The sequence below is a fragment of the Herpailurus yagouaroundi genome, unplaced genomic scaffold (assembly GCF_014898765.1).
Source record: "Herpailurus yagouaroundi ecotype Mexico unplaced genomic scaffold, PumYag 249, whole genome shotgun sequence".
In the NCBI taxonomy this organism is placed as follows: Eukaryota; Metazoa; Chordata; class Mammalia; order Carnivora; family Felidae; genus Herpailurus; species Herpailurus yagouaroundi.
This window is the reverse complement of record NW_024412466.1, coordinates 955929-973407: the sequence shown is the minus strand read 5'-3', so window position 1 is coordinate 973407 and position 17479 is coordinate 955929. Positions and strand designations below refer to the sequence as shown.

General features: G+C 44.7%; 1 protein-coding gene across 1 annotated transcript in view; it reads right to left on the bottom strand.

Annotated features, from left to right (window-relative positions):
- The window catches only part of CACNA1B (calcium voltage-gated channel subunit alpha1 B), a 198695-nt gene that overhangs the window by 58601 nt on the left and 122615 nt on the right, over nt 1–17479 (bottom strand). The window contains exons 25-27 of the mRNA XM_040460282.1: nt 3522–3648; nt 735–864; nt 366–425 (exon numbers count right to left, since the gene is read on the bottom strand). Of these exons, the coding sequence (XP_040316216.1) occupies nt 366–425; nt 735–864; nt 3522–3648 (317 nt within the window). The remainder of the gene's footprint in view (nt 1–365; nt 426–734; nt 865–3521; nt 3649–17479) is intronic.

The following is a 17479-nucleotide window of genomic DNA, read 5'->3' as shown; positions in this document are numbered from 1 at the left end:
TCTTCCCAGGCTGATGTCATGGGCCCTCCTCCTCTATCATGAGACAACCCCGAGGGTGGGGCTGAGCCCATACCTGCACATTCACGGAAGCCTGTAGCCCTTGCTTAGCAGTGAGGTAGACACAGGAATGATGCTGGTGAGCTCTCCCCAAACTGGGATAATGCTGTGGTGAATCTTTCATGAACTGGCCTCTGCCTCCACAACACCCATCACCACACACCTGTGCGTGCACTCTCTCACTGAGCACGCACCCAGGGCACACCCACCACAAGCCCTCGACAGCGGCTACAGGGGCCCTGTGGCATCTCAGTCATGAGGGAGGATGAGCAAAGCCCTGGGGCCACCAGGGCAACTACATATCTCACCTTTATCACCATCTCAAAGGTAAAGACGCCTGTGAAAATGTAGTCCATGTATTTCAGAGCCTGGAACCAACAGGAAGGTTATTGTCAAAGGCTAGGCTGAAAGCTTGAGCCAAGACTATTTCAGTGGGAACACGTTTTCCCTCCAGGCCTCTGAGCAGACAACTCCTTGGCCAGGGGTCCTGCGGGCCACTGTCGTGGGTGGAGCCCCCTTTGGCAGCGGCACTGGCCCTGGGCATATCCTCACTATTCTTGTCTATAACTTGGGGCTGGGCCAGGAGGTGCCCCCAGACCCTCACCCCACACCCCTAGAGGGAGCAGACAGGACCCTGACACCTCCCAGCCCCTTCACAGCCTGAATGAGGTGCTCACGTTGTTCCTGGGCGAGTCTGTCCGCACAGGATCCTCGGCTGCCAGGGCAATGCTGCTCAGGGCGATGACCACAAGAATGACCATCTCAAAGTACCGCATGGTCACGATGTAATGGCAGAAGCGGCGGAGCCTGTGGGGCAAAGCACAAGTCGCCAGAGGCCCACAGACGGGCCCGGCTGGCCCCCCCCCCCCCCCCCCCCCCCCCCCGCCCCCTGCACCAGAGCACGTGCTTGGTCTCTCCCTGAAAGAAGGTGTTACACCAGAACCGAGCTCTACTAAGTATCTCTGTGTTGGGAGACAGCAGCCAGGTGACTGATGGTGACTCAGACTCTTGAGAGGGTGTCCCAGGAAGAGCGGTAGGAAGGCAGGGGCCAGCCAACTACAGCTCACAAGCCCCGTTTGTGTCCATAAAGTTCTATGAGAGCACGGCCACGCCTACGCGTTTACCTCTATGTGTGGACAGCCGTGCCCTGTACAGATTTACAGCCCTAGTGTACCTGGCGTGGAGGGGCTGCTCAGAGAGGTGGCTGAGGACCAGCACTCCTGTGGAGAGTAGGCCTCTCTGGAGAGCCCAGGAAGCTTCTCTAGGTCCATATTGGTCCGTGCTTGTCTGAGCCCCCAGAGCTGCGTGTGCACACCTGTACTTCAGTCCCTGTCCACCTTCAGCACTAGTCAGCATCACTGACCACTATTCTGCTGTGTGGAGGCACATGCCAGACAGCAGAGTGCGGTAGCAAACAAGGGCACCACAGAACAGTGTAGACCTAACCTAAAGGGAGACTCTCAGATGCTGACAGGTGCTAGAACACAGCAGCAGATGGTGACCCGGGAGGTCTGGGAAGACCTCTAAGAGGGCAGTGAAGGTGACAAGGAGGAGAAGCCACAGAACCACTGTACAGGGCAGACGTGTGTCCCCACCTCTGGGTCCTACCCCTCCCTCCTGCCACCACTTCCCTATTCCCAGGGCCTGAGGTCTGAGAGGACCTCCCACCTCCCAGCCACACCCACCCACTTCTCTCTGCCTTGAAGGGCCCTACTATGCTCTTCTCCTCACCACGACCACTGCCACACTCCACACCCACACCCACCAGAGCCGCCCTACCCGTGTCCATGCCTCCTTCTGTACGGACACACCTGTCCTCCCAGCTCCAGGATACTCCGTCTCTGCCTCTTTCCTTCTGCATCTCAGGACTGAGTATCCACCTTGACCTCCATCCCTAGCGTCTGCTCCTGAGCCCACCTGGCCCTGAGACGTCCGCCGGCCGCCCCGGCTCTGCAGGCTCTGCACTCGCCTGCCCAGCTTGGTGGGACCCCAGCCATGAGGCAGAAACTCTGGGTGTCATCCCTCCCATCTCCTTCCCTTTCCACATCTAGTTTATCATCAAGTTCCATAGATTCTGTCTCCAAAGTTTCTCCCCAAGCATTTCACTCCCAAACCTCCCCTTATGACATCAGATCTCCTCCGTCTCTTCCTGAAAACCCTGGCCACCCTACTAAGGGCCATCCAAGGACTCTGCTGACATGCAGCCTGTGTTGCTGTTGACCGCCAGCTGCCTACAACCTTTCCGTGCTCCTTAGTGCTCTGAGTGCAGATCACGGCCTCTCCATAGGACTCTGGTCTCTGTGCTCCACTCAGTTCTGTCTTTAGCTGTTCTGCACCTGACACCCTCACTTCTGGACCACTGTGATCTCTCTTCTCTCCACAAGGAATGTTTGTTCATCTCTCTTCACCTTAGCTCTCATCCACCCTCAGGATTCAACTGAGATCCCTTGCCTCCCCCAGGAAGGCTCCCCAACCTTCCCCAGCTGCTCCCAGATGTCGCCTGCTCCCTCCCGCACCGCACGGCAGTGCTCACAGGCAGGTCCACACTCCCTAACGGAGCAGAGGAAGCTCCCAGAAAATGTGTGTTGAGTGAAGGCATGGAGAGAGGAAGGAAGGATGGACAATGGAGGCCGGATGGAGAGACTGCAGGCCGGAGGGGTGGGGACAGAGGATAAAGCCCGATTCAACCAGATCTGGCTGCCTTCTGGCCTCCCTGCTCCAACACACTGGCCTTTAAGTGCTTCCACTTTCACTCTGTCTGTCACCTCTGCCAGGGATGGTCTCCCTCCCCCTCCTCACCATTCTCACCTCCCAGCGAGACCCAACATGACATTCCCACCTTCACTTAGCTTATTCAGGACAGGGATCCTTGTTTGTTCTGCTCATTACCATGTATTCCCAGCACCTAGAATGCTGTTAGTACGTAAGTACTGGTTGACCTAATGCAGCAAGTTGGGCTGATGAGTGGATGAGAAACGCGCTGACTTCGTGATAAACAGAGAGGCGCGAAACGGGCAGACCTGTGAGTGAATGTGGTGTGCACACACATGCATGTGTGGACGGCGGGCGTGATGGAAAGGTGGACAAATGGAAGCGCGCGTACACGATGGACATGAATTGGGTGCACGTGCGCAGCAACAAACGCTCGCTGCAGCAGGGGTTTAACAGCAAGGCTCTGGGACTGACTGACTGGGTTCAAACCCCAGCTCTACCATTTGGGCTGACTGGCCATGTGTCTGTGGACAAGCCATGGACCTTTTCTGTGGCTACCTGTTCTCCCCTGTAGGGTGAGGTAACAGAAGTATGTCCTTGTGGATTGCCGTGATGCTCAGAACATTAGAACATGTAAAGTGCACAGAATCAGTGCCTGCCAGGTCACGTCAGCACACCCTGCTACTGTGCACTTGGATCATGGCCACAGGCATGGGACAGGCACACAGCATGGGCAGGTGAAGGAGACTCACAGGTTGGTGGGACTTAAGCAGAACATGGAGCTGTACGGGACGATAGGTCGGGGGCCACTCCTCATCACGTCATCGGCTTCTACCTCCTTCTTCCCTTCAGCTTGGCTTTCCAGGTCCACATTACCACCTACAAGGACACAGAGCCACCAAGTTAGACGTGTGGTGCGTGTGAAGCCCACATCACAGAGGTCTCACCCAGGCAACAGATGCTGTCCCATCACCAACCATACAGGTCTTCAGGAACCCAGCCAGGGAAGGGCATGTGGCTAAGAACACAGCTTCACCTGAGACTCCCTCCAATCACAGATCACGACTGAGGACTGAGACAGCACTGGAGACCTCACTTCTCAGCTGTAGCAGGGAGTTGTATGGGTACTGGGAGCAGCACCAAGCACTGTGCCCTTGGCTATGGACACCTCTGCCTCCACTGGGGGCCATTGGTCTAGATGTTCTACGAACACCAAAGTCCATCTCGGCCCCAGAGACCAGGGCCAGTAGGCTCCCCTCCCTGGTTCTGAGCTCAGTGCCTCCTTGAGGAAAGGTGAGAATGCCCCACTGCTTCTGCAGGGGTCTTGGGCCAGCAGGACAGGGAGGAGCCCTGGACATGGATGCCCTCCTGAACATGGTGGTCCAGCCAGACCCTGCCAGGGATTCTCCCCTTCAGAACCCCGGCAAATGTCCACAGAGCCAGGACAGTGACCCAGGGAGGACTTCAGCACAGCCCACATCTCGCATGGGCTCTGCTCCTCACTTCTCACACCCCTGTCTCTCAGCCCCACTAATCAAACTACCCGGGGTTAAAATGGCCATGACCTTGTTCTCGTTAAGTTGATTTTGTTGTCTGTGCACAGTGTTTTTCTCACAGTGACATTTCTCACAGTAACTTTCAGCTATCCTGAAGTATGTTTCTGTTCTCGTGGGTAACAGAGTTCCTGAGACCCCAGGGGGGAGGGCAGTGCAGTGACCTGGAGCCAGTGCCTACTGGTGTACCTCAATTTTACCTCTTACAAGACACATAAAAGCAGAGGTTGTTAAAGGGTAGCAAAAATAAGCGTGGTTATCCCCAGAGCCTGACTAGTCCTGCAGAGGACAGCTGGGCCAGATGTGGAAGAGCCCAGGCAGCAGCGATCCATCCACCAAACTCCCTGCTGACGGCATAATTATACGATCTTCTCAGAAAGCAATTTGGCAATGCAGTCCTAACAAATTCTGTTTACTGATTTAATCTGTAAGACATTATCTTCCAAGGAAATCAAGCATGTTCTGTATTCACAAAGGTGTCTGTTAAGTTCTTCTACAACAACAAAAGAAATTATTAAACGTACAGCCATAGGAGAAAGACTAAGTATCTGAATCATTACACTAGAGATAGTAAAAATGTCTACAAATAGTTTCCATGACAAAAGAAGCTTAGGATATCATAAGCTAAAAAAAAAAAAAAGACTACTCAACATGGATGGAACTGGAGAGTGTTATGCTAAGTGAGGTAAGTCAGGCAGAGAAAGACAGATACCGTATGTTTTCACTCCTATGTGGATCCCGAGAAACTTAACAGAAGACCATGGGGGGAGGGGAAAGAAAGAAAAAAAAAAGTTAAGGAGAGAGCCAAAACATAAGAGATTCTTAAAAACTGAGAACAAACTGAGGGTTGAGGGGGGGTGGGAGGGAGGGGAGGGTGGGTGAGGGGTACTGAGGAGGGCACCTGTTGGGATGAGCACTGGGTGCTGTATGGAAACCAATTTGACAATAAATTCCATATTTAAAAAAAAAGGCTACATATATGTATATCCCAGATGTACTCAACTCCAAAAAAATCATATATATGGAAAGAGAAATAACACCAAAATAATAATAATAATAATAATAATAATAATAATAATGGTGATCTCTGAATGGTAATAGGAATTTTAATTCTCTTCACTATACTTTTAACAATTAAAAATTTTTTCCATGATGTGCATAGATTACTTTTAAATTAAGAAAACATATACAATTTTTTTTTCAACGTTTATTTATTTTTGGGACAGAGAGAGACAGAGCATGAACGGGGAGGGGCAGAGAGAGAGGGAGACACAGAATCGGAAACAGGCTCCAGGCTCTGAGCCATCAGCCCAGAGCCTGACGCAGGGCTCGAACTCACGGACCACGAGATCGTGACCTGGCTGAAGTCGGACACTTAACCGACGGCGCCACCCAGGCGCCCAAGAAAACATACACAATTTTAAAACCACAGCATTTCAGACTCTTCCATGGTTAACAGTAAGGCGGGACCAATATGGACTCAATGAAGAATTCTGCTGCTCAAAAGAAGAACAAAGATGCCAGGCCCTGGATGGAAATATTCCTGCTGAAACAGATTTACAGCAACAAAAGGCATCACTTAAGTCAAAGCAGACCAGGAAAAAAAGGAGAGGATCAAAACGAAACTGCTGAAGACTAAGTAAATTCATTGTTAGAAGCAGGTTATGAAAAACAACAACAACAACAACAAACTTGACAGTAACAAAAATTTAATCATGAAACAGGACACTTCATCAAACAAAATGGCCAGACACAGAGCAAAGGATAAAGAAAGGGAGAGAAATCTGCGAAAAACAACCATGTGCCGGCCATCGTCCAAGTGCTCTATGCCTCCTAACCGCACTCACTGCATATACCATCATCTCCATTTCCTTTCTTTGTTTTTTGTTTTTTGTTTTTTTTTATGTTCATTTCTTTACCTTGAGAGAGAGAGAGCAGGGGAGGGCCAGAAAGAGAAAGAAAATCCCAAGGAAACTCCACACTGCCAGCACAGAGCCCGACGCAGGGCCCAAACCCACAACAATGAGATCATGACCTGAGCCAAAACCAAGAGCTGCACACCTCACTGACTGAGCCATCCAGGCGCCCCTATCATCTCCATTTTCTAGATTATGAACTGAGACATTACCTAGTGGGGACATGGCCTATCAAGGCTGGGGTAAGAACTCTGAGCCCTGGGTCCCTACAAGGTAAGGACATGAGGGTTCATGCTGAACCGCTCCCCTCGAAGAGGGCTAAAGTGAGCCCAGACTGGTGGTGCCCTGAGCTTCTGGGAAATCAAATGTAATGACAAAAGCACCCCTCATCTGGCCCGGTGGATTGGGCAACCCTTCTCAACTTGAAGAGAATTTAAACCCTACAGACACCCATGCTATGGAAAGAATTTCTCTCCTATACATTCAGAATGGCACCAGCTACATACCACCCTTCGGAGAACTGAAAAAGTAGTCAATCAGTTCATTTTCTAGAGGGCTTCATTGTCTCACAAAACCCCAGCCAAGAAATGGTGGATGAAGGTCAGTCACATATGAACTCGAAATAAAAAATACCACCAAATGAGGGGTGCCTGGATGGCTCAGTTAGTTAAGCTTCCAACTCTTGATTTCAGCTCAGGTTATGATCTCACGGCTTGTGAATTCAAGCCCCCTGTCAGGCTCTTTGTTGACAGACAGCGTGGAGCCTGTTTGGGACTATCTGTCTCCCTCTCCTTCTGCCTCTCCCCCATTCATGCTCACTCACTCTCTCCCTCTCTCTGTCTCTGTTCTTCCCCCACTTGTGCTCTCTCACTCTCTCTCAAAATAAATAAATAAACCTAAAAAAAAAACAAACCACCAAACATACAAGGAAGCACGATCACCATGAAATGAAAGACAGCAGAAACAACAGATTCAAACCCTCCATAAACTACAGATACAAGAGTACTTTTAGAGATTTTATTTATTTACTTTTATTTATTTACTTTTGAGAGAGAAAGAGAGGGCACAAGTGAGCGAGGGACACAGAGGGAGAGAGAGAGAGAGAGAGAATCCCATGAGGGACAGAGAGAGGGAGAGAGAGAGAAGCGGGGCTCACCCGAAGCAGGGCTCAAGCTCACCCGACGCGGGGCTTGTGCTCACCCCATGCGGGGCTCAAACTCATGAACACAAGATCAGGACCTCAGCCAAAGCCAGATGCTTAACTGACTGAGCCACCCAGGTGGTCCCAGATACAAGAATTAGAAAACAAGTTTTAGATGAGAAATATAAAATAGCTAAATATAAATATGTAAAGAAATATAAAATGAATCTTAAATGAACAAACCATTAAAGTCTATAAAACTGATCCAGCATTTTCATGACCTGTGACAGAGAAATGTAAACGGACTCATCCTTCCACTGAAAACAACTATAAAAGCAGAACAAAATACATAATGTAACTGTTTAAAGGCACTGGGTACCAATCAATGTGGACAGAAGCCAAGAAGCTACACTCCTTGGGAGAAGGAAAGCACAGAGGTGACCCCATTTCCCCCCAAGCTTTTCCCCTTAGACCATGTTCCTACTTGCAGTGCAAGGAAATAAAAACCAAGCATAAAGCAACATTTACAATGGAGAAAGAGAAAAAGACTGAAGTTACAGATTAACAAAGTGGGAATGAAGGGCAAAATCCCAGGGTGAAGTGCAGGGCAGAAGGGAGTCACTCCACCAGCCCCAACTAATTACCCTTCCTTCCCTGTTGCACATGTGCAAAATGAGGCTGGTCTCCACTAGAAGCAAATGCTTTCAAGGAAGCTCAAAGGAGAGAGGAGGATTGAAGGTTTGATATTGGGGGTCAATGACAACAGAGATTTTACTTTGCTGTTACTTTTTATCGGGATTGTTCTTGTTTCTGTTGGTGTTCTAGTTTCAGAGTTGCACAGATCTTGAATCATTGCCCTTTACCTTCTCTTTTCTCTAAGGCCTATTATTTTCAGTACATGGCATTGTCAGAAATGAATATATCATGTTGTAGCAAGAATGTCTAGAGTTAAGGAAGACAGAAAATGGTGTTAATTAAAAACACAAGAAATAATAAATGTTGGGAAGGATGTACAGAGAAAGAAACCCTTGTGCACTGTTGGTGAGAATGCAAACTGGTATCGCCACTGTGGAAAACAGTATGGAGGTTTCTCAAAAAATAAAAACAGAATCACCACATAATCTTGTGATTCTACTACTGGGCATTTACCCAAAGAATACGAAAATATCAATCAAAAAGACATATGCACCACTATGGTTATTGCAGCATTATTTATAATAGACAAAAAAATGGAAGAAACCCAAGTGTCCATCGATAGATGAATGGATATACAAGATGTGGCAAATACATACAATGGAACATTACTCAGCATTCAGGGTGCCTGGGTGGCTCAGTAGGTTCAGAGTCCGACTCTTGGTTTCAGTTCAAGTCATGATCTCACAGGTTTGTGAAATAGAGGCCTGCTTCAGGCTCTGTGCTGACAGAACAGAGCCTGCTTGGGATTCTCTTCCCTCTGCCCCTCCCACACTCATGCTCTTTTCCTCTCAAAATAAATAAATAAACTTAAAAAAAAAATAAAAAGAATGAAACCGCATGAATGGATCTACACAGTATCATGCTAAACAAAATAATTCAGCCAGAGAAAGACAAATACCAAATGATTTCACTCATATGTAGAATTTAAGAAACAAAACATTCGAGAGGCGCCTGGGTGGCTCAGTAGCTTAAGCATCCGACTTCGGCTCAGGTCACGATCTCACAGTTCATGGGTTCGAGCCCCGGGTCGGAGCTCTGTGCCGACAGCTCAGAACCTGGAGCCTGCTTCAGACTCTGGGTCTCCCTCTCTCTCTGCCCCTCCCCAGCTCACACTCTGTCTCTCAAAAATAAACATTAAGAAAAAGAAGACATCCGAACAAACAAAATAAAAAGAGACAAACAACTATAAAAAGACTCTTACATACAGAGAAAAAACTGGTGGTTGCCAAAGAGGAGGTAGGTAAGGAATGGGTCTTAGCATTGCTCAAACGGGAACCTGGAGTAAAAACACCTGTAGACTTTGTCATGTGTGCATCATAGCATTACTAGATTAGTCACTAAAAAACAAAATAAAACACAACTGAACAAAATGGAAATAGAGTTCATAGCTTTAAACTAGTAGAGGGAAAGATGGGATATGTAAGCAAAAAAGAACCAGTTATTTAATATTTCCAAAAGAAAGGAAAGAAGAAAAAAATTTGAGTTATAAATGCCAAAACAATACATGATATATTCTTCTCTTTAAAAAAGAAAAAAAAGTACAACACCCATTCATGATAAAAACCCTCAACAAAGTAGGCTTAGAGGGAACATACCTCACTATAATAAAGGCCATGAATGGGGGGCATCTGGGTGGCTCAGTCGGTTACTGTCTGACTTTGACTCAGGTCATGATCTCACAGTTTGTGAGTTCAAGCCCCACGTCAGGCTCTGTGCTGACAGCTCAGAGCCTAGAGCCTGCTTCAGAGTCTGTGTCTCCCTCTCTCTCTGCCCCTCCCCTGCTCATGCTCTCTCTCTGTCTCAAAAATAAATAAAAACATTTTTAAAATGTTGTTAAATAAACAAGTAAGTAAAACCATAAAAAAGTAATAATAGCAACAATAATAATAAGATACCTGGGAATAAACTTTAACTGAGAATGTGAAAGACCTATACTCTGAAAATTATAAAACACTGATGACAGAAATTGAAGATAACACAAACAAATGGAGAGATATTCCATGCTCATGGATTGGAAACACAAATACAGGTAAAAGGTCTATATTACCCAAAGCAATCTACAGATTCAATGCAATTTCTATCAAAATACCAATGGCATTTTTCACAGAACTAGAACAAGTAATCCTAAAATTTGTATGGAACAAAATAAGACCCTGAATAGCCAAAGCAATCTTTTTTTTTTTTTAACGTTTATTTATTTTTGAGACAGAGAGAGACAGAGCATGAACAGGGGAGGGGCAGAGAGAGAGGGAGACACAGAATCAGAAGCAGGCTCCGGGCTCTGAGCCATCAGCCCAGAGCCCGACGCGGGTCTCGAACTCACAGACCGCGAGATCGTGACCTGGCTGAAGTCGGACGCTTAACCGACTGCACCACCCAGGCGCCCCCAAAGCAATCTTTATAAAAGAACAAAACTGGAGGTATCGCAATCCCAGATTTCAAGATACACTACAAAGCTATAGTAGTCAAAATAGTATGGTCCTGTCACAAAAACAGACACACAGATCAATAGAACAAAACAGAATATCCCAAATAAACCCATGTTTATATGATCAATTGATCTATGACATGCAAGCAAGGAAATGCAAAGGGAAAAAGTCTCTTCAATAACTGGAGCTGGGAAAACTGGACAGCTACAAGCAAAAGAATGACACTGGACCACTTTTCTACACCACACACAAAAATAAACTCAAAATGGATTAAAGATCTAAATGTGAGGCCTGAAACCATAAAAATCCTAGAAGAGAGCACAGACAATAATATCTGTGACAAACTATAGCAACATTTTCCTAGATATGTCTCCTCAGGCAAGGGAAACAATAGCAAAATTAAACTATTGGGACTACATCACAATAAAAAGCTTCTAAACAGTGAAGGAAACAATTAGCAAAACAAAAGGATAACCTACTGAATGGGAGGAGATATTTGCAAATCACATATCTGATACAGGTTAGTATCCAAAATATATAAAGAACTTACTATATAGCTCAACACCAAATGATCCAATTAAAAAAAAAAACAAAAACAAAAACAGGGAAAAGACATGAAGATTTTCCCAAAACAAAGACACATAGATGGCTAACAGACACATGAAAAGATGCTCAACATCACTAATCAACAGGGAAATGGAATTCAAAACCATGATGAGGTATCATCTCACACTTGCCAGAATGGCTAAAAATCAAAAACACAACAAATAAGTGTTGGAGAGGATGTAGAGAGAAAGGAACCCTTATGCACTGTTGGTGGCAAAACTTAAAAATAGAATTACCACATGACCCAGTAATTCCACTACTGGGTATTTACCCAAAGAATGTGAAAACACTAATTCAAAAAGATATATGCACCCCTATGCTTATTGCAGCATTATTTACGAGGGCCAAAATATGGAAGCAGCCCAAGTGTCCATCAAGAGATGAACAGATACAGAAGATGTGTTATTGGGGCACCTGGGGGGCTCAGTCAGTTAAGTGTCCGACTTTGGCTCAAGTCATGATCTCATGGTTCATGAGTTCAAGCCCTGCACTGGGCTCACTGTTATCAGCGCAGAGCCTGCTTCAGATCCTCTGTTTCCATCTCTCTCTGATCCTCTCCCACTTGCATGTGCTCTCTCTCAATCTCTCTCAAAAATAAACATTAAAAAAAAAAGATGTTCTTACTCAACACGTCTCCAGAGACAAGGAAAACAAAAGCAAAAATGAACTACTGGGACCTCATTAAAATAAAAAGCTTCTGCACAGCAAAGGAAGCAATCAGCAAAACTAAAAGGCAACTGACAGAATGGGAGAAGATATGTGCAAATGACATCAGATAAAGGGTTAGTATTCAAAATCTATAGAGAACTTATCAAACTCAACACCCAAAAAACAAATAATTCGGTGAAGAAATGGGCAAAAGACATGAACAGACACTTCTCCAAAGAAGACATCCAGATGGCCGACTGACACATGACAAAATGCTCAACATCGCTCCTCATCAGGGAAATACAAATCAAAACCACAATGAGATACCACCTTACACCTGTCAGAATGGCTAACACTAACAACTCAGGCAACAACAGATGTTGGCGAGGATGCGGAGAAAGAGGATCTCTTTTGCATTGTTGGTGGGAATGCAGGCTGGTGCAGCCACTCTGGAAAACAGTATGGAGGTTCCTCAAAAAACTAAAAATAGAACTACCCTATGGCCCAGCAATTGCCTTACTAGGTATTTATCCAAGGGACACAGGTATGCTGTTTCAAAGGGACACATGCACCCCCATGTTTATGGCAGCACTATCGACAGTAGCCAAAGTATGGAAAGAGCCCAAATGTCCATCGATGGATGAATGAAGAAGATGTGGCATATATATACAATGGAGTATTACTAAGCAATCAAAAAGAATGAAATCTTGCCATTTGCAACTACGTGGATGGAACTGGAGGGTATTATGCTAAGTGAAATTAGTCAGTCAGAGAAAGACAAAAATCATATGACTTCACTCATATTAGGACTTTAAGAGACAAAACAGACGAACGTAAGGGAAGGGAAACAAAAATCATATAAAAACAGGGAAGGGGACAAAATAGAAGAGACTCATAAATATGGAGAACAAACTGAGGGTTACAGGAGGGGTTGTGGGAGGGGGGATGGGATAAATGGGTAAGGGGCACTAAGGAATCTACTCATGAAATCATTGTTGCACTATATGCTAACTAATTTGGATGTCAATTTAAAATAATAAAAAATAAAATTATTAATAAAATAAATAAATAATAAAATATACAACGGAATATTACTCAGCCATAAAAACAATGAAATCTTGCCATTTGTGACAACAGAAATGGATCTAGCAGATATAATGCTAAGTGAAGTAAGTCAGAGGAAAACAAATACCACATGATTTCACTCATATGTGGAACTGAAGAAATAAAACAAATGAGCAAAGAAAAGAAACAAACCAAAAAACAGACACTCCACTATAGAGAGAAAACTGGGGATTTTTCCCCAGAGGGGATTTTTCACCAGAGGGGTGGTAGGTGAAACAGGTAAAAGTGATTAAGACTGCACTGTACAGAATTGTTGGATCACTATACTGTACACCTGAAGCTAATATAACACTGTACGTTACTTATACTGGAATTTAAATAACTAATTAATTAAAATTTTTAGAAGGGAAAAAAAATCCCGTAAAAGCTGGAAGCAATGAAAACCTAGTAGCAACAACCACATTGCTAAATAAATACCATTTCTCATCAAAGGTTCTAAAGAAGCCGACCATGAGATGAGGGTCCATGTGAAGTGACAGATTACTCCCAGAATAAACTGGAAGAAAGTGAGAAAAACAGAACAAGAACGAGAAGACAGCCAAGCAAGAGTGCAGTTTCAGGTAAAACCCTGGAACAGCAGGGTCAGGAGGCTCCCACAGAGACTCTGGAGTCTAAGTTAGACCTCTGAGCTGTCCCTACCTGCAGCTACAGGACTGGGCTTTCACACTCTCTACACTCTTCCTTCATGGCTCTGGCCACGTGGGAGATGTAAACTCTCCTGTTTGTCCACTTCCTGTCCTCTCCTCCCAGTGGTCACAGGTAGTCCTCCAAGAGGAGCTGAAGGTAAAGAGGAAGGAAATGTGTAGGAACAGCCAGTGTCCACCGCACAGGTGGTCTTGTACAGATGGCTGAATCCATGTCTGTGGCAGAAAAGGTACATAATAATCCTGGAACATGTTGTCATAGATGGAAATCAGAAAGCTATCAAAGACAACTACAGGCATGTGAGGTCCAAAAAACTCAACCTTAAGGGGCTCCCCACAGCCAAAGTTGATATAATCTGAGCATCAAAAGTAACAGTGAGTTCAAGGATGAAAGCATATCAAACACATTAAAATAAAAAAAAACTCATGACGATGATTCTCATAAATTCCTTGTTGCTCATATTCAGAGTTTCTGGGCACCAACTCACTATTTCAAAGACTCATACATGGGCACCTGGGTACCTCAGTTGGTTAAGCATGCGACTCTTGATGTTGGCTCAGGTCAGGATCTCAAGGTTGTGAAGTCAAGTCCTGTATCAGTCTCCACGCTCAGCTTAAGATTCTCTCTCTCTCTCTCTCTCTCTCTCTCTCTCTGCCCCCTCCCCCACTCACACTCGCATGCTCTCCCTAAAAAAAATAAATGAAAAAAATAAATAAAGACCCACGGGGCACCCAGGTAGCTCAATCAGTTAAGCGACCACTCTTGATTTCAACTCAGGTCGCGATATCACAGTTTTGTGAGGATGGGCCCCATGTTGGGCTCTGTGCCCTGACCACGCGGAGCCTACTTGGGATTCTCCCTCTACCACCCACCTCTGCCTCTCCCCCACTCATGCTCACTCTGTCTCAAAAATAAGTAAACTTTAAAAAGAAAGTAAAATAAAATAAAGACCTGCACATAAAGGGACAGAATTAAGCATGTATGTTACTTAATACAAATACAAACTGTATTCCAAATAATTGATGTTTTTCCTCATGGAAAAGGTCAAAATAATAAATTCATAAAGAATGACAGAATTATAAATTCATCATTTTGTGACACCTGACGAAATCACAGACCTGGGTGACAGGCATCAGTGTCTACTAAACTCTTTGGGCAAAAGGCTGGTGGAGAGCTTACGGTGGATGGATCAGGCCAAACCCACTGATGAATCTTAATATCAGCAGAAGGAAAACACGATGACACTAGACACTATGTACTCCTGATGTAATGCAATAGGAAGTGTTCACGGCCACCTATGAAGCTTCCCCAAAGAGTTTAGTCAAGAGTCTAGATCTATAGTTTACAAACAAGGGCAACTTAACCTCCTAGGGATATTTGGCAACGTGTCTGGAGACATGTTTTGGTTGTCAAAATCACACAGTGCTACTGGCATCTGGAGGATAAAGACCAGGGATGCTGCTGAACATCCTAAAAACACAGGACTGCCGCCAACAACAAAACACAGTTCAGAAGATTGTTTTAGATCTGATTTCCAGTTAACAGGAGATACTGAGGACAGAGGAATGTACTAAATGACACCATGATGCAATCAATCAAATCCAGAATGTGGGAAATTCTACAGGGCAAATGACATAGCTTCCTCAACAAATAAATGGCATGTATAAAATAAGAGGGGAGAAATAGTTATCGGATAAAAGAGACATACACAGAGCAAGCAAAATCAGATGAGTAAACCTTAGTTGGATCCTGATCCTAAAAAATCAATTGTAAAAAGGTATTTTTGAGACAACTGGAAATTTAAACTTGGGATAGGTATTAAATAATATTATGAAATTATTATCAATATTATGAAATTATTACCAATATTGCTAGGCATACTAACGCTTTGGGGTTGGCTAAATCCTTAATTGTTAGAGGTGCTTATACTGTTATACCTAAAATAATAAACAAAAAGCACAGGGGAAAAAAAAGGAGAAGTACAAAGTGAAACAAAAATATCAAAATGTGGATAATTGCTTACGGGTGGGTGACAGAATATGAGGGTTCATTATACTCGTGTCTCTACTTTCAAAGTTTCAATTTTCTTACAAAAAACAATTTCTGTAAGCAGCCTGGAGAGAAGACAGAGCCACACAAAAGAGCAATTTGGAGGAACTGCGGGCGTCTCTGCAGGAGACGGAGGGGGCACGATACAGAGAGAACTGACATTCCAAACAAAGCAAAACTACTTTCCACAATGTTAAAATAAAGATTTTGCAAGCACATTGAGAGAGTTTACCACCATCCAACCTCACTAAAAGAAATGAGAATAGATGTTCTTCAAGCACAAGGGGGGAAAAGGCAAATGAACGATCCAAAATACAAAAATTGATGAAATAGGAGAAGGTATAATGAAATCAACAGCAAAAAACGTAAAAAAACAAACAGAAAACACATAAAGAAACTTCTGCCATTTGTGAATTCAAAGCTACACTCACAAGTAACTCATAGGTCAAATAAGAAATTACAATGAAACTTGGGAAAAGATTTAGAAGAAAACTATGGTGTTTCAAAACTTGTGAGATATAGGGGCGCCTGGGTGGCGCAGTCGGTTAAGCGTCCGACTTCAGCCAGGTCACGATCTCGCGGTCCGTGAGTTCGAGCCCCGCGTCGGGCTCTGGGCTGATGGCTCAGAGCCTGGAGCCTGTTTCCGATTCTGTGTCTCCCTCTCTCTGCCCCTCCCCCGTTCATGCTCTGTCTCTCTCTGTCCCAAAAATAAAAAAAATAAAATAAATAAAAAAACTTGTGAGATACAACTAAAACACTGCTTAGAGCAAAGGTTAAAGCCTTAATAAACACATTAGCAAAACAGAGGAGCTTAAATGTCAGGAACTGAGTATCCAACTAATAACTGAAAAGAAGAATATTGTGGTAAAGATGAAGAAAGCAGAAGAAAAAAAAAATAAGAACAGAAATCCACAAAACAAAGGCACAATGGAAAAGATCAAGAAAGCCAGAAATTGAGACTTTGATAGTCTATTTAACTTGACAAACTTTCAGGGGAAAAAAAAAAAGTTTTTCAAGGAAGGAGAAAAGGAAGGAAGGGAGGAAGGAAGGAAGGAAGGAAGGAAGGAAGGAAGGAAGGAAGGAAATTAGAAATGTAACAGTGGCCACACTACAAATCCAGCAGAAACTAAGAAGATAAGAGGCTGGCTCCCACAGATAATGGCAGTCACCCACACTCAAGTTTTCCCCACAGCGTCTATAAACTAAGTACAGGGCCAACAAGGAAAGGTAATAAAATAATCCACAGTCCATACTTAAAGCATATGGGAAATAAGAAAAGTACAAGCTTAAAATTACATGTAAGTGGGGAAATGACCCCTGAAACCTACAAGCATGGATTGTGTGGAAGAGGCAAAGAACAGCAGGATCAAGGTGATGGTGGGACACATGGACACATCAAGTGTTCATCCAAGGAAGACAGGGCCCCACCCTAACCAAAGGAATACTGAGGTCAGAGACCTACTCCTGGGGACTCCCAGGACCTACACAGGACTGGCAGCAGTGAACTCAGGAAGACACTACTTCTGGTGGAAAAAGGCCCGCTTGTGATGTGGGAAGCAAAGGCAGAAGGAAATGTAGACAAAATTAATTTTCCTTATAACCTGCAGCCCAGTGACAAATACTTGAGGCAGACAGAGTACAGCTTTCCTCCAGGAACACCTTACTGTCTTCATGTTAATGATTTGCTAGAGGGGAAAACAACCTAGCTTGCTAATAGCCAGGCCTCCGGGATCCCAGAGAGTCCTCTTCAGCGTATGAAAATCCTTTTGGAAAGTCCCCTTATCTTCACCTCCCCAACTCCAAAGTATATACATCAGTCACTCTTCACAACCCCACAGCAGCTCTTTCTGCCCATGGGTCCTGTACCTGTGCTTTAATAAAATCACCTTTTTGCACCAAAGA